Genomic DNA, 18,521 nt, shown 5'->3' with positions numbered 1-18,521 from the left:
ATGTTTTCTGTGTAAAATTGCTGGAAGAGTAAAATTAAGGCTTTGCCTTTCAAGACGACACAAAATCTGACCGCACTGCTTGGATATTATAAATAAAACTACACCCCATTTTTAAAAATAGATTTTGGAGATGGGCTCGTTTTGTTTATAGTTTTACAACATGAATGCTGCTCAGATTGCATAGTTTGTTGAAGAACGACGATTAAGGGTAATTCTTCCAGGCGAGATCTCATGTAAACAATAGAAAACATATCAATATTTCTCAGATTTATAATTTTTATGGACAGAAGTGCTATTGGATGTTATAGAATGAACCCTTGTCATGGACAATTGACCCAAGTGTGGCGAATTGGATTCATCTCTCGATCGCGATTTCATAATAAAGGTATACAGTTCCGTTTTGATATTACATGTTTTCATTCGTACTCCTGGCACAATTAAACAAATTGCTGTTTCTGGAGGATTGCTATCATGCAATGGAGATCGGATATCAATGTTGAACCCTTAAACCTTTGAAAAGATGTATAATTTGTTAACATTAATTACATATATATACTGTAAATTATATATTAAATGTAAGCAGAGTGACGTCACTCCTGAGTGTGAACAAATGCGTATCAACAGGTTAATATACCCTTCACCAAAGCCTTGTGATAGGGTCCTTGGTGAAATAAATAACTTATTTTGTTCGGTACAACATTTCGAGTGATGTTCCCCAAGCGCCTCCAAGGGCGCATTAATGGCAATCCATAAAATGCAGCGTTTTCTTACTCTATACGTACTTCCACATTCTCATCGTAAGCACGACTGTTGAGGCGCGCCTCTGACACCTAGCAGTAGGCTCCGCACCGCATCCCCTTATTCATCAGATTATTTAATTGCCAGCGTAATAAATATCACATAATGATCAGGTCATACAGCGAGTAATTCCTATCTTATGGCATATTTACATTTTATTATCATTCAGGCATCATTAAGTGCAGAAATTCGTATGGCATGTCTTCTTAAATCATTCACTCATTGTTGTTCAGACCACGTTTCAATCTATGGGGATCTTCAAGCACTTGGAGCTTTATCCATGTTCCAAATTTCAACGCTCAGAGTCTAACAGTCATATCAGCCCAACTACATTACTTTTAAGTGTCAAAGCATTTTGGTATGAGCCGTTCCTTTTTAATGCGCATGGTCAGGGACGTTACATTTTAGTAGCAGGTAAGTAGGTCTGTCAATCACTGGATAAAACCTGTGCCAAGTCAAGCTCATTAATATAATCTTGTTACTGTTAAAGGAGACCTATTATGCCCATTTTTACAAGATGTAATATGTCTCCAGAATGCGTCTGTGAAGTTTCAGCTCAAAATACCCCATGGATCATTAACTATACAATGTTATAAATGTCTCTTTAGGGTGGAATCAAAAACACGCTGATTTTGTGCATTTCTCTTTAAATGCAAATGAGCTGCCGCTCCCCGCCCCCTTTCCAGAAGAGGGCTATGTCTTTTCAGTTCCAGGTCCATTTGTACGTCGTTCTCTGGTCAGTTTGGGTCTCATAACGCAATCAACAGTCCCTATCAGGCCACCTTAATTTTGCCATGCTTATCATTCCTCAAGGCCACTCCATCGTTTCCCGCCTCCTCACACTAGCTCATTCCATACACAACCTCTCCTACCTATCAATCGATGATGGCTGCCGTGAATCTCCGGATGACATGTCCCTATTTACGAATGATTCTAGGATTCAGGGGTTACTTTCTAGGATTATGGTTCACAGGTACATTTTTAGTAAATTTTTCTCAATCTGCAATCCCCATCTCGATGCGGCTCAGCTGAGAAAAGAAAGAAATGACACGAAGACCGAAGCTATCAAATCCTTCCACGTTTATTCATACAGCACTTCATTATATGGTCCAGCAAAACAACATTCCACTATATCCTCCAATTAAATAGTTCTTTATCCTATATGGGGTAATATATATGTTTGAGTACAGAAATAGAAAATACATTCCCAGAACAGATGTGTTTTGTGATGACACAGCAAGCTACATCAACAAGAGAAGTTTAAAAGAGCCCTTTATTATTACACACCCATCGTCATGACCAGCGTCATATGGGTTCCCTTCAGACACGCAAACGCATCGTAGTTATGCAACAATTCCGCAGTCATCCCTATAATCAATAAAGGCTGGTCCTCCTCGAACATCATGTCCCATATGAGACGTCTGACATGGCAGACCATTTCCTGCAACTTCATTATCCCAGCCAGACATATTCCTGGGTTTTTCAATGTAATCTCTGACTACCTCCCTCGTTTCGCAGGAGTTCTACAGACCAGCTTCTACTGGCACCCTTCGAGGTATACTGGAATCCACAATGAAGGTGCTCGGCTGCTGGTCTCCCCAATCGTACCTGAAATGGTCAACCTAACGCAAATCTTCAAACAATCTCAACTCTCCATCAGCCATAAGTTCTCATGCATATCTGGTGGTGGTTGGTGGTTCTCTCCCAGCACATCCAATTCAATTCAAGCACGCCCACTGCTCGCAAGGATAGCGCATAACTATGTCTACCACCCTTGCCAGGGCTTCAATAATCTCAAGCATGGTTCCTTTGCATAGGTATTGCACAAGCCAGCTGCCCTCGCTGTAAAGCTCGAACTATAACGGCATATCTTTCAACAAGGTATTGCACAACAACAACGCCATTATCGTATGGCTTTATGTATGCTGTTCACCTTGGCAAAGATGACCATTAAACAAGGGCCTCCCTCGAGGGCTTGAGCCTCATGGAATATCTTTCTACAAAGGGTATTGCATGCAACGTCTTTATCGTATGGCTCTACGCACGTTGTTCACCTTTCGGCAAAGATACCTGAAACAACTTTTCCCCTCGTCGGAGGGTTTTCATATCAAATGTTGTTTATCTTTCAACAAAGACACTGCACAGCAGTGCCGGCCTAACGTAGGTCCGTATACCACGTTGTTTGTCTTTGGCAAAGATTCTACACAACCAGGGGCCTTCGATGCACAAGGACAAAATCAAACTCAAGGAGAAAAAGAGAAAATACACAAGGACAAAATAAAACTCAAGGAGAAGGGAGAAAAAAAAAAAACGCGGCTTTCCCTATTGCACGGCTTTTTCTATTCAAAAAATGAACACATGACCTGGCTCGTACCCAATCGGACAATCTCTTTTGGGGGTAGTTTTCTACATTCTCTCTCTTTTGGGGGTAGGCTCCTCACCCCTGCCTCTTATCTTCGGCAGGATATGACGGTTCCAAGTACTACAATTTCGGACCGCCAGACGAGGCCTACGCCAAAGAGAGACATTACTTTTCTGTTTTATATTAATCAAATAAATGTCATCTTCAATTTCACTCAAGTCTGCGAGTCTTCCTGATAGAAATGAATGTCTTCTAAAGTGATACGATCAATTTTGGTGTGAAAAGGTCACAAGAGCACTGAATTCAAGTGGTTTCTCATGTGACAAATTCACGTTGGCATGTCATGGATGCCATCTCACGTTCTTTTCTCAGTTGAGACATCCTGGATATGCTCACAAATTCACCAATGTGAGTAAAGAAAAAGATGCAAATACAGATTTAAACCAAAGCCAACAAGCACTGCCCTTCCAGGTGTGTCGCACGTCACGTGAACATGCCAACCACACTTATACTGCTGCTGGCTGGAAGTGATGCCTATATTTAAAAAAATACTTATTGCACTTATGCAAAAATGTATCTTTTATACACCAAAAGCAATCGTATCGAAAACATGAACATAACAGCTAGAGTTGTACGGATGACATTTATACTGACTGTCTGTTCTTTTTGGAGCTTTAGAGGTCTGATTACCATCCAAAATAATTAGAGCGCATAGAGTAATAAGTGCTAAGGTCACGTGTTTGATTCACAGTGAATACACATAATGATAAAATACCTTGAACATTCCATGCATCAGTTGCTAAATTTTAAATACAAAGTAGTACTGTGTATATATATATATATATATATATATACACACAATTTTACATTTTAATTTATTTTTAAATCGCGCAAAAGACATGTGCCCACGTACCTTTGTGGACCATGATCCTGCCCTGTGTAAATGTCCATAATGTCTAAATGAATATGAGTAAATTATGACAGAATTTCCATGTTTGTGTGAACTATTCCTTTAAACATTTTGCTAATTTGAATATGATTTCAGCTACCAAAAAGACTGTAGTCAACTCTATTTAAGGAATTTTACCATATTTAAATCCATTTTTATTTAATTTTTTACAGAGATGTAATAAAGGTATGCAGAATCAGTGTGGACCACTTTCTCGCTTATTACTTACTGTTTAAAAAGACAATATAAGCATTCTTTTCCGTTATATAATAGCTTGTCAATTCAGAGAGGACAATGGATAGATGGTATTTTCCATTAATAAGATAATCTTCGCAGCACAAACCTGTAGATTTTGTAGCGTGTGGAGAAGCCTTGTTGGATGCGTTCTTTGAACTCTGTATATTCTGGACAGCGATGGAAGGGCCCTTTATCAGACAGGAGCCAGTCCAGCTGGCCGCTGCTCCATCCGGAGATGGAAATTAAAGGTGAGGTTTTCTGGGTCAGAGGCTCAGCCAGAGCCAAGAACCAGCTCAGTGAGCACAGAGGTGCCCAATGCAACAGGAGCATCAAGAGGAACCATCTAACAACTGCAGCTCTCTGCCAACACATCGCCATCCTGCCTCCAGCATTCTTCTGCCAATCCCTTTGACCTGCACAGACAGGGTGAAAACATAAGGTACTACTTTTTAAACTGTAAATTATAGTAGAGTACAGCTCAATATAGCATATGAATAACATAGCATTGCAAAAAATAAAAAATATGAAATAAACACAATTTGTTAAACAAACTAAACAAGTATGAGAAATTATACACTGTAAATTGAAAATGAGCTGTTTTTTCATCAAGGAGCTATTTCTACCTGACCTCTTAAAAATGACTTTCATTTGTTTAACCATATGCTGTCAGGTTGATTCAGATATGAGATATATTTGACTTGAATAAAACCAGTACAATTTTTTGGGTTATTTGAGAAAAATGTTTTACAGTGCCATGAAAATGATAAACTCAAAAATATAAAGATAAAAAATATAGCAAATCCAAGAAACGTTTTTGTTAGTTGCAAATTCAGTTTAGGAGTTTCAACCATTGTCTTGAAAATGCCTGCCTCCCTTTTCTGCTCTTGAGCAGATGACAATTTGGACCGTGAGCCATGAAAAACACCATTTACCATTTACATCTAGTTATTTACAGCAGAATTGGTAAAAACACAAGTCTAAAATTAATGTTTTACGTGTATGTAAAAAAAACGAAGGGCCACTGGGGACCGAATATTAATGAGTGAGCATAGATTATGTATCCCGCTGGCTGGTAGACACGGGTTTTGGGAGTGAGTGGGGATGCTTCATGCACCAATGCAAACAAAATCAAACAGTTAATTCTATACAGGAGGAAATATTCCCTGACATTTATAATCCCCCTTAAATCCATGATGAAAATTAATTTTCAGAGGGACTAAATGCATGTTTGGATTCCTAACGATGCAGAAACAACCTTGCAATCATTTCTAACCACAGCAAGGGAATATAGTGAATTTTTAAAAGGCAATTAGAGAAGAGCATATAGTTCGAAAAATAAAACTGGGCTGAGCGTGACGAAATAGTTAAAATGTCTCTGCTTTATGCAAACGAGGAATGAAAAATGCAGGCACCAGCCAATCACTCTGAGCTGAACGCAGTGACGTGTGTCATCATAAGCGCTTAAAATATGCCTTTAATGAAAGAATTTCTGCTGGATTCAATGCTTTAATCACATCATCATGTATATTTCTGACTTCAAACAGACTTCAAATGATGATTCCACAAATGTTTTAGTGGCAATACTGAGGCTGGGTAAGTAATCATGTGATAAATCAACACTGACCCGACTATGGTAAAGGCTGTTTCTGATTGGTCATCCCCAGATTCTCACAAGGTATTGCTTTTTTCTGGGTTTCACAAATTTTTATTGGAGGTTTATTAGGAATTACAGTTTTTAAAACAGTAATTCTTTTGGTCCCCGGTAGCGAAGGACTGTTTTTTAAAAAAATAAAGAAGTGGTTTTCTTCCTCATCTATTCTAATTACTCCCGATCCCGCAAATCAGTTCATGGTGGAGGTGGATGCATCCGAGGTTGGTGTTGGAGCTGTCCTGTCCCAGCCCTCCCTTTCAGACAGAAAGATGCATCCCTGTGCTTTTTTTCCACAACGTTTAACCCCAGCTGAACAGAATTACGACATCGGCAACTGAGAATTATTGCCTGTACAGTTGGCCTTGGGCGAGTGGCATCACTGGTTAGAGGGTTTGGGGGTACCTTTTGTGATCTGGACAGCACATAAGAACCTAGAGTATATTCGTTGCACTAAATGTCGCAACTCATGTGGTGGGCATGGTATCTTGGGAGGTGAAGGCCAAAGTCCACATGGCGCTACGCAACACTGCGTCACCAGCCGCGTGCCCAGTGGGTTGGTTATTTCTTCCATGATCTGTCTGGACACATGTCCTACAGTGGGGTCACTCGTCTAACATTGCTTGTCATCCTGAGGTGATTCAAACACACATGCTCATTAGACAACGATTCTTTTGGCCATCACTAGCGCATCACTAGGCGATCACTGTACGTCACTTCATTGCAGCTTGATCCAATTGCACAACTAACAAAACATCCTGTGAACTCTCAGCCAGGCTCCTCCAACCGCTTCCAGTCTCGTTAAGACCCTGGTCACTGCTCTCTCCCCTCTTCCCCTGGCAACATTGACAATTTTGACTGTAGTGGACTGGTTCTCGAAGGCAGCTCACTTTACCTTCAACGAGGGAGACAGCGGAAGCAGTCGTTAATCATATCTTCATGGCCTCCCGGTCGATGTGGTTTCTTTACATTCTGTGCTTCATCCCGCCACTCCTGTCCCTGCTCCTCCACGTCTTATTGATGGCTCTCTGACGTACACGGTCAGGAGAATGACGATGTTAGGTGGATATAATTTAAATAGTCATCACTGTATGTACTGTGTAGTAGGCTACATGCCTTCCAAATGGATATTATGTAGTCTCATTCCTGATGCGTCAAACATTCCATCTGATTTTTACCTAGTGTGTAACCGTACGTTTCCACTGGCACGTGGTGAGCGAGGTAAGCAAGCGTTTATTTCAACTACATTTTTATGGGAAGGAGGGCCACGCGCTTGAGGTGGATTGTGGGATTAACAATGGTGCGGCACAAGTGTGGGGAGTAACCTAGAGCATCAAAAAACTTTATGCAAATAAGAAGCAGAAAAATCTGGGTACGAGTCAATCACTGTGAGCTGAAAGCAGTGATGTCTGTCAGAAGCAATTTCTTGATTATTCAGTGCTTAAAGCATACCTTTATATTTAATTCTGTATTTAAATTAAGCAAAATTGTAAAAAATCAACACTGTTTGAAGAGTGTGGGCATTCGAAAACTAAGCTGGCAAATTAATCGCACAAATATAAGATTATATTACTGCTCGTATACTGAAAACAATGAGAGACCATAGACACTGGCTTTGCATATTACAAACATGCCCTAAAGTGGTAGCTGTCTAGCATGTTGAGCAGGGTTGAGAGGGTTGTGCAGAATCACGGCCCCGCCCTCCACCCTGCTACACACATACAAGAGGCAAATCATAATAGATCAAATCTTAAGTGTAAATTTAGGTAGGGATGATAGGGACATGTCCCAACAAACTTTAAGGAAAGTTTGTGGGCAATTTTACTACACTGAAAAAAAAAAAAACATTTACTTTATACAATTTTTTTATTTATTTTTACTGTTTGAATAAAAATGTTCCTGTCTAAGTGAAAAATTTACTGAGTTTTGCAAGCAGCCCAATGGAGGATTCTGCTTTTTTGGCCAGTAAGCGCCATTTGGAGGAAGACACCTTTTTGTGTGTCAGGATCTTAAGATGCTAAGAATATACTTTTGTTTTTGTTGTTATTTTAAAGAATACCAACATTTTGAATATTATCCTTGCGGTAGGCTATGTCCCTAGCAACTTTCAAACCAAACCTGCACCCTTGTATAAAATTAATGGTGTGAGAAAATAAGAGCACTACTCTTTTGCACTACATTTGTAAACAGAACAAATTCACCATGGCCTGCATCTTCACTCCGATCTGGTATTATCTACTCCCTGAGAGAGATAAATGCCATGCTATTTATCAAACTAAGAGCAAAAACCTCATTCTAAAATAAAGGCCTATATGTCATTGACAGAATGGCTAAAATCTCAAACACAAGTACTAACTCAACCACCACCTGAGGGTCCCTCTTGTTTTTGTAATCTCAAAGTTCTGAGGTCACTCCTACTTACATTTCCTGTAAGTTATTTTGTTATGTATCCCAGCACTTTGAATCTGATGGCTCCTCAGCTCCTGTGGCCAAATGGGATAGTGAAGTGTCAATTGGTTGCACACATATGAATCTTGGCATTTGCAGTAAGTCATCTAGGTTTTATTTATCTGCTTTTACATGAATACTGATGTTCTGCAAGTTTGACTATTTGGATGCACAACACCTCTCTCTTCCTCTCTCTTCACATGACCTCGCATCCCCTGTCTTCTCTTGCTGACATTGCTCTATCTTGGCTCTGTGTGTTGGTAGTGGGTCTGCCATGCTGAGCAGCAGATAAGAGATTAATGCTAATTCCATCACATGCTAGTTTTGCAAGCACTAATTAAATGTTGTTGTCCATTTTTAGGTGTTACAGCCATCTGGTCTACTCTTGATCTGAAATACCTTGGCTGATCCTTGTTTGAAATTTAAACTGTAACACCCCAGACAGCTAAGGCTTGAGCATATGATTATCAGAATAGAAAACATTATATCTAAATGATCTGATAATGATTATATTGTGGTTTGAGGAACTGGCTTGAGCACTGGCAGAGACAACAGCTGTATATGATTATGAGGGATAAACAAGCTCTGAGAACAGTACATTTCTTGAGGAGGTTAGTTGTGTTGCTCATTTTGACCTGAATGTGACAAACAAGTGGCATCTGGACAAGGACTGAAGCTGTGAATAGGGAACAATTTATGTGTCTTTGTCATGTGGAAATTTCAGATGAATGGTATATGTACACTATTTGTTTATCATATCCACATAGCTTTTCACATGAAACAACACAACAAAACTCCAGGAAATTTGGTATAACTGCTCTTGAATAACACTGTAATTACTTTCACTTTGCCACTGGATTTTTCAGTGTCCTTAACAATGTTTATAAAAGAGCCTATGACTCATGATGTGCACCTGCTAGTATTTCGGTAACCTCCAATGATTGTTCATCACTCTTCATTATGTTCAAAGAATGCAGCACCTGCAAATTCTGTTGTCAGTGTACTTTATGAGGAATCTGGCTAATTCAGCTCAGCTGAGGCTTTGCCTTGTTATGTATGAAAATTATTACATGAACATCTCTGGGGGATAAAAACCTCATCTGTAAAATGCTTGCAAAATTTTACTTTGTTTCTTTCTCAAATTGTATTCCTTATTTTTTTCAATTAGCCAGTTATTGCAATTAGTGTGGATGATCTTATGGAAATGATATTTAAGTCATCATTTATTTGAAACTTTGATCGAAGTGACCTGCACTTACTTTAGGTGCACTCCCCCAGAAGCATCCTGAGATTAAGCGCCTTGCTCAAAGCTGAAATGTTTATCACATATGGCTCACTTTTTGCAGCAATTGAACCAGCAACCTTCTAATCTTCATCAATGGGCTTTTAACAGCTACATTCCGGCATACTTGCATGAAATGATTCTCACAAAAATTGGGTATGTATCATCCAAAAATGCATATTTTTCAACCATACATCCCTTCTTTATATACATGTGTGATTATGGGAACATAATTTATGCTGAGGAACACTCAATTTCACCTCTCGATTCATGCACAAAGCAGAATCAACATCTAAGCCATCAAAGGTGTTGATTTTGGAAGTTATCCAAAAGTGGCCCAGCAGTCGGTTTTTAAAATGGCCAAAACATGTATCGCTGTGATTTAACTGCTATTCTACCCTTTTTAGTAACTAAATTAAGAATGGTTTTCACATAGTAGTGCAAGCTCTTCTTGAATTAAAGGATTAGTTAAACATTCTGTCAATTTTGACTCGTAGGACTTTTTCTCTAATGTGTATAAGAGATAAGAATATTTTCTGAGAACAGTGATTTACTCTAGGAGGTTAAATGTGTTTGTGATAGGGTGGAGGGCAGGACCGGATCGTGATTACACACCTGGTCCATTATCAGGCTAATTAGCCTCCAAGAGGGATAAAGGCAGACTGTGAAAGGTGGTGAGAGGAGAGAGAGATTGTCTACAGTCAGCTGATCATCATCATCATCATCATCATCATCATCATCATCATGTGTGTTTGTGACTTTGGTTTCAGTTTTACATTAAACTGTTATTTATATTGTCAAGCCGGTTCTCGTCTCCTCCTTGTCCGTCTAAATCCTTTACAGTGTTGTTGCTCATTTTGTCCTGAATGTGATAAACGAGTGGCATCTGGACAAGGATTGAAGTTGTGAATAGGGACTATTTATTTTTTTAAAGTATATGGCAATTTCTGATTCCCATTCAGTACCATTTGATAATGACCCAATTTAAAGCTGACAAAGCACCCAGAAGTGTCATAAAATCAAATGAAGGAATTTTTATCTGAAAATAAATTCATTACGACACAAGAACCAGTAAGGTTTGATGTTATTGACATGTTGCCATATTTAAGAAACTATTAAGAAAAAAGATGTATGAAATACATTATAGACAATATAGAGACATATATCAATGTTCACAACCCAGATTTTGTTTTGATTCTGGCTCTGTATGCATAAGTTGATCTTTGATATGATTTAACAGTGAGTAACACTTTCAGAAGCCACAACGCACAAGTCACATGGACTACTTTTAAAGAATTAGCATTCCTTGTAACAGATTTCTACATGGCAGAGCTCTCAAATATCCTCATGTAATGTCATAAGTTAATAAAAGGTTTCTCCAGTATGTGTTCTCATCCATTATACAAAGCAAAGCAAGAATTGCTGTCTAGCCCAGCTGTAGACCTTTACTGGTCCTGAGTGAGCAGAGGAAGCAGGTGCACAGGCATTACCATGAGGCCGGCTGTCCTTTTGAACTCAGATACTCCTACTCCGCATTCTCTAAACACAGCAACCCCCACCACCTGAAGTACTCTTACGATTACGTGTGGCTACACCTCCCAAAACAGAAATCCAAACGTAAGCTAATTCTTCCAGTGAAAGTTCTACCTCTGCCTCTGCAAATAATTTTGTTTAGATGCCTCATTAGATCAGAGAAAAATAATAACCATGCAACCGGCTCCTAACAGCTGTCAGATTTTACTCAACCTGTTAAGCTTTCATTACAGTTTATTTAGAGTTTTCCTCTATAACAGTAACTTCTGCCACATTTAAATAGAAACGATCTTTTTTCACTCATTCAAGAAAAACAACCAACGATTGAGGCCTTAGGGTGTATTCAAAGTGTGATAATTTGGTTCTCTGAACTCTTATGTGCAATGTGCATTTGTGTATATTTACATGCATGTGTGTAATTTTCTCTCTGACAAGGTACAGCAGGTGTTACTCCATTATGGCAAATTAATCAATTGTTCTGTCAGCGATATATAAACCAGATGTTCTCAGTGGCAACGGAGTGAAAACATAAAGAGTTAGAGCAAACACAGCAACAGTAACAGGCATTTACAGTATGCTAGAATTAAGCACAATAACCTATGGATGGTTAATGTTATCATTGCCTTCTTTGGTATACCAGTGCTTGATAATTGAATGAATAGTTCACCAAAATTAACATTCTGTTATAATTTAATCACCCTCACTTTTTTTTTTTTTTTTTTTGTGGAACACATATTGAGAAACTTCTTGCTTACTATGACCATGTCTGTCAAGCTCCAAAAGGACACAAAAGCACAATAAAAGTAGTTCCCCTTCTGTCACTCACTCAACGTTGTGTCGATTGTAGTGACACAAGGGGTTTCTTTCGAGAGCCTTGGATACCCCTGAATATGAAAAAGGCCAAAGCCAAATTGAAGAACCGAATTTGCATGTCCCGCCCCCAGACACACGGGTATAAATGGTGGGGATCGTGCATCTGTTCAGTCAGATTCTTTCTTCGGAGCCGAGCGGTTGTGTGATCAGTGAGCTGAGACACTCACTACTGTTCCACTCATCTCTAAGAGCATTGTTGTTGGATCCTACGCCGCATTACCAGTGGCTTTCTCCCTTTTCTGCACTCCATTGCAGTCCACGCCAATGGGAGCTGATCTGGGACCATTCTGGCAAAGCACAGGTACACCTGTTCGCTTCCCAAGATATCTCTCATTGCCTGCTCTGGTACTCCCTCATGTCAGAGACAAGTCCCCTTGGGACATATGCTCTGACATACAGCTGGCCCCAGAGGCTGCGCAAGTACGCATTTCCCCCAGTGAGCCTACTTGCACAGGTGCTGTGCAAGGTCAGTGAGGACGAGGAACAAGTCACTCTATTGGCCCCGTACTGGCCCACTCGGACTTGGCTCTCGGACCTCTTTCTCCTCGAGACGGCACCTCCCTGGCAAATTCCCCTAAGGAAAGTCTTTCTTTCTCAGGGTCGGGGCACCCTCTGACATCTGCGCTCAGAACTCTGGAATCTCCACGCCTGGCCCCTGGGCGGGATGTGGAAGATCTAAGCGGTCTACCACGAGCTGTCATAGAAACGATCAACCAAGCCAGAGCTCCCTCTACCTCTCAGCTTTACACATTAAAGTGCCGTCTGTTAGCAAACCAGTATTCTTCCTGATCTGAAGATCCGCAGAGGTGCACAGTTGGGTCAGTGCTCTCATTTCTGCAGGAAATCTGGAGGGGCGACTGTCCTCCTCCACCTTAAAGGTGTATGTAGGGAAGCACGACTTGCTTATCAGGTTTCTAAGAGGTGCCTGGAGGTTGAATCCTCCCAGGCCATGCCTGTTCCCCTCATGGGATCTCTCCGTGGTCCTTACAGGCCTTCAGAGAACCTTCTTTGAGCCGCTAGTGAGTTTTAGACTCTCTGAGCTGCTCTTTGTTTGCTTTGGCAGACAGCGGAAAGGGAACACTGTCTCCAAACAGAGGCTCACCCACTGGGTATTTGACACCATCGCATTGGCCTATCGGGTCCAGGCCGTTCCCATCCCCTTGCGGGTTCGAGCACACTCTACAAGGAATGTGGAATCCTAGTGGGCACTGGCCAATGGCACCTTTCTAGTAGACATTTGTAGAGTAGCTAGCTTGGCAACACCCAATACCTTTGCTGGATTCTACAGTGTCCGGACCCTCCATCAGGGAATGGGGGTTACACTAGTAACCTAGATGTTAATATGACTTGTGCACTATATACTAAAATTTCTGAAGCAATACAATAGATTTGTGTGAGAAACTGACCAAAGCCTATGATGTCATTCACTAATAATATTGACTTTAATTGGGCCATTAAATCTAGTACTAGATCATTGATTCAGTGAGTTGAACTCAAGACCTGGATCAGAGTTCAGTAATCCGGTTCAGGAATTGGAATTATATTTCTTGAGTTCAATTCACTGACTGAACAACCTGGTTTCAATGGTTCTCAGTATAACAGCTTGAGTTAACAGGGAAGATTATCAGTGAATTGATTTACAACTTGATTTACACCTTTACAAAACATTCTGTTTGTATGCAATTTATTTTTACTCTTGCATTTTTATTTCATGCTTTCACAAATCTTACTATGTGCATGCAAATCATTTAAGCATTATTTTACCTTCATATTTTGTTGGTTTCAGAAGACTTGGAATATTGCACACAAGTTGTGTGGACTATGTTCATGACATTTTTGTTTTGTGTGTTATTGTGCTTTATTTTTTTAACTTGACAAACATAGTCACTTTGAACTGTGGTTACATGGAAAATAACCGTGTGAAGATTCTTAAATTCTCAATTTACAAAAATGTCAGCGTACATTTTTCTTTTCAAAAATAAAAATTAAACTTGGATTTCACATCCTGATTGAATCATACTGTTCAAGTAACAGTCGCTTAATGCCTTAATGTCCAGCTGTTGTATCTTCAGAAACCCATTTCAGCCTTCCACTGGGGTGTAATCGCTGATACATCACACTTTTAAAAAACACTGTTCACACACATAGAGTATACACACACTCAAGATAAGTAACCAGGTTGCTTATTAGATTAACACTGCTCCATAAAAATGCATCTGCATATTGCTCTAATTCTATTAGCTCCGTGCCTCATCCTTAAATACGTCCTGGCACACTTACTGCCAGCCCCTCGTCGAGTTTTCAGAAGTTTGTTGCCAGAGCTTAGGCAAACTAATTTTGATAATTGAGGGAAAACCAGGGTCCCTGTGCAAACAGACCTCCCACACACCTATAACACTTTCCTGCCACTAATGAGAGGATGAGCTTTAGAAACACACATAGGACAATCATCTTCAGTACACACAGGACACATTCCCACATCATTGCCATGGTCACCTCATAGTGGCAACAATTACCAAAAGTGCACAAATCATGATAATATACACCAGAGGTCCTCGAGCATTTTGAGAAGTAACCACATTAAAAATGTGTGTTCAAAACCTTTGATCTTTGCCTTCATAATATTGGTGCCCTTGTTGGGCATTCCTGTCAAATAGGGATGATATACATGAAGATAAAAACTAAATGTATCATTAAAAGCAGGCCTGTTTAGTGTAGTTTTTTCACAACTGTTTGGACCACAAAACTAATCGAATCAAAATTTCTTTAATCTTTTTCATTAACCCTCTGGGGTATGAGGGTGTTTTGGGCCCTGGAGAAGTTTTGACATGCCTTGACATTTGTGCTTTTTTCAGTTGCTTAAAAACACATTAATGGCTAAAGTCTGATAACACTGTATTCAATACAAACTGGGCTACAATAATATGTGAGCAACATGTATGTACAGGTTTGTATTTTTGAGAAAATAACGTTTATGCGTGGTTTTTGAAAAAACAATAATTTTAAGTCATTGAAATAAGGCCATATAACACATAATAAACCTTTGTCCACAAGACTTTTGAGAACTGGATCTTGTAGCCTAGAATTTTTTCTACAAAATGATGTGAAAACCATCCTGATCACTCATTCATACAAAACAATATACTAATTTAACTTTTGTAAGACAATTTTAGTGTTGAAATGTTATATGCAAGGAGGCATGAACTAAAATGAATATTGAGGTGATTTACATCTGAGAAGACAAAGACCCCTCCCCTGGTCCTATCAATGAGGAATGTGACAGAAAGAGAATGAATGTGAGGAGACTTAATTATCAAAATCAAGTTTTAAGTTAAAAGAAGTAATCTGACTGTACATTTTCTTTAAATAAAGACTTTACTTAATTTTAGACCTACACTACCGTTTAAAAGAAGTCTCTTCTGCTCACCAAGACTGCATTTATTTGATCCAAAAAACAGTAAAACCAGTGATTTTTTGAACTATTTAACAATTTAAAAGAACAGTTTTCTATTTGAATATAATGTAAAATGCAATTTGTGATCAAAGCTGAATTTTCAGCATCATTACTGCAGTCTTCAGTGTCACATGATCCTTCAGAAATCATTATAAGATGGTGATTTTCTAATATGGGTATATTTAAAGTGCATTTTACTCATTTAACCTGAACACACATTTGCAAGCACAAGCTTTGTTGATGATAATGATGTTGTTGATGATAATGAGGCAGCATAAACACTAGATAACATATATTCTAAACATTCATATTATTTTTATACCATAGTACATATCATATTTATATCATACATCATACAATTTAAATACCTGCTTTAGCCGAAACAGCATTTAAATGTAACTAAAACTTGCTTATTAGGAAATATTTCAAATGTCAATACTCTGAATCCTGTCTGGCAAGTCTGGAAACAGTCTCCAGAATGACATCCAGAATTGTATCCTCGGCTGGATCAAGTCTCTCTTCAAAATACAAACGTTCATCAGAGTCCTGCTCTTCTTCTGAGGAAAATGTTAACTCTTCCTTAATATCCTGGAGTTTCCTCACCTGTGTATCATTACAAACGCGCAGAAAAATGAATGAATTCTGTTTAAATTAAACCTCAATATCGGGTGCGTTTACCATTTGTATTGATCGCCTCAGCACATTAGCGTATGAGTGGCGAGCCCTGCTGGTGGGTGTAATCACATTAGAGATAATTCGATGAACCGGTAAAAAATGTACAGCGTTTTGTTTCATACAGATTACATTGCAGGAGAATATTTGTTTAAAAAATGTTTTATTTAAAAGTAGAAATTTTAAACTTTCTTTAGACATATGCTTCATGTTTGTGTGATAAGTATTCGCGGAGTTTCAGTTAATTGTTGTGACGTGTTTCAGAAATATGCTCGTGAACACAGAGACAGCTGAAAGCTCACCCTTTTTATTTTCTTTACTTTACAAAAGTACAAGGTTTTGTTGTTATTGTGAGTGTACACGAATAAAAAATACCCTTTATAGTCTCTAATGATGTCTTACACTTATCTGTATGTTGTTTCTGCTGTATTGACGAAAATATTCAGCAGGTCGCGCCAGCTTGTCCGTCGACCCCAGAGGGTTAAACCATGTCAACTGATGAGAAAATACATCTCTCTCACATACACACAATCACACACCATACCATTTTGTAAATTAAGTAGCAGATAATGTAACTCTTAATACAAAATGTATATCCTTATGTTATTTTAACTGTTCGGTCATGCAGTTTTGAACAGTATTTACACACACAAAAAATGCTCTTGAATAACATATGGCCTTTAATGCTCCTACTACAGACATTGAAAACTTAGCTCAATGTTCTTTCCTGAATTTTTTAAATCCTAAACATCAACAGTTATTTCCACTTAATGCAATCATAAATACATATTGTTGATTCCTTTGAGGGAGCAATACTAAATTGTGTCCAGCAAACCTGAAAACTGAAGCTGTTTATTAATTGCAGCAAATGTAATGAGTACCTTAACACTCTCAAAACGATTCCTTGAGTTATTAGAACGTTGGTGTACCACACCGAGATAACATCCTTTATTTAAGCTAATGTATCAGAAAGCTTTACACAATTAAATAATGTTTCAAAAGCAGAGTTGGAGTCAAGTCTTTGGGTTGAGGCTGTAACAGTTTTTATGTTCTCGTAATCCAAGTAGCATCAATCAACAGTATACCACAGCAGTAAAGTTGTATACCTGAAACTATCTTTTGTTTTATAATGTACTATGCTGGCTTTTGTTCAAGTGGTCACCATAGCTTTTGAACTCTTTATATAGGAATAGAAGATAGAGAGGAGAAATGTGAGGAAGGATGATTGGATCGATGTGAAGCAGTAATACAAACACACCTTTTGTCCTTCAGCTATTCGACTGGCAGATACAACACCATTCACTATGCTTAAGTGTGTGAATGTGTTTTTATGTACATAATATCCGTTTTGCTTGTCATTGTTCACATTAGGTCATTTTTATCGCTTACTGTATATGTATATGTGAAGTGCAGTGGTGTAAAGTAACGAATTACAAATACTAATGTTACTGTAATTAAGTAGTTTTTCCCATGAATTGGACCTTTTTTTAAGTAGTTTAAAAATGTTTATACTTTTACTTGAGTAAATTTTAAGTGCTACTTTTAACTGTCCTTTTAGTGCGCTATTTTCCAACTGTCTGTGTTCGCCACTTCCCTGACCTGATTTTATTTTTATCTATCAACATGATTTGCTAGGGAGAGTCTTGTGACTTCCGTCAAATCAAATCACACGTAAAAATATTGAACGGCAGCTGTAGATCTGTCACCAACTGTTATGGATCTGGAGAATGCCACAAGCATTGTTTACAGCTGAACATCTCGGTCGCACCTGAAAGGGCTTTTCACAGTGAAAAAGGCCAATTGCATGATTGGTTTGTGGGTAATGAACTCTGGCAGACACAGGGTGATTGTGAAGCTCCATATACATGTTTGGTAATGAGTGAAGACAGATGTAGTGAGCAAAGACTAATCAGGGGAACTGAGAACCTAAAATAGTCAATAAATCTACCACAGTGCAGAACGAGGTCCATTACCCTCCAGCAGCTGAGAAACCTTCCCTTAAAGATTGTTCTAGAAAAAAAAAAAAACTGGCCCATGACCTTGTTTATTGGTCTTTCACTGATTTAATCAGAAACATCAAGAGCTAAAAACCAAAAGTGACTATACAGAATGATCAGTTTTGCCCATGGTGTTCAGAGAGCAGCTGTGCTGTACTGAATCTGTCACCTCAGTTATCAGGGAGTCTAACTAGGAGTTAGGATTCGGTTAGCTTCGCGTAGCCAGACAAAGTCTGGTTCAGGATATTCAGCTTATTATGCATGTAAT

The 18,521-nt window shown here is 38.9% G+C and overlaps 1 protein-coding gene across 1 annotated transcript in view; it reads right to left on the bottom strand.

Annotated features, from left to right (window-relative positions):
* The window catches only part of LOC127644655 (BMP/retinoic acid-inducible neural-specific protein 3-like), a 123,236-nt gene that overhangs the window by 75,427 nt on the left and 29,288 nt on the right, over positions 1–18,521 (bottom strand). The window contains exon 2 of the mRNA XM_052127958.1: positions 4,453–4,759. Coding sequence (XP_051983918.1) covers positions 4,453–4,724 — 272 coding nt within the window. The 5' untranslated portion in view covers positions 4,725–4,759. The remainder of the gene's footprint in view (positions 1–4,452; positions 4,760–18,521) is intronic.

This window comes from Xyrauchen texanus, chromosome 6 (genome assembly GCF_025860055.1).
Source record: "Xyrauchen texanus isolate HMW12.3.18 chromosome 6, RBS_HiC_50CHRs, whole genome shotgun sequence".
In the NCBI taxonomy this organism is placed as follows: Eukaryota; Metazoa; Chordata; class Actinopteri; order Cypriniformes; family Catostomidae; genus Xyrauchen; species Xyrauchen texanus.
The sequence above is the reverse complement of the archived record's forward strand: the minus strand, read 5'-3'. Positions and strand labels throughout refer to the sequence as shown.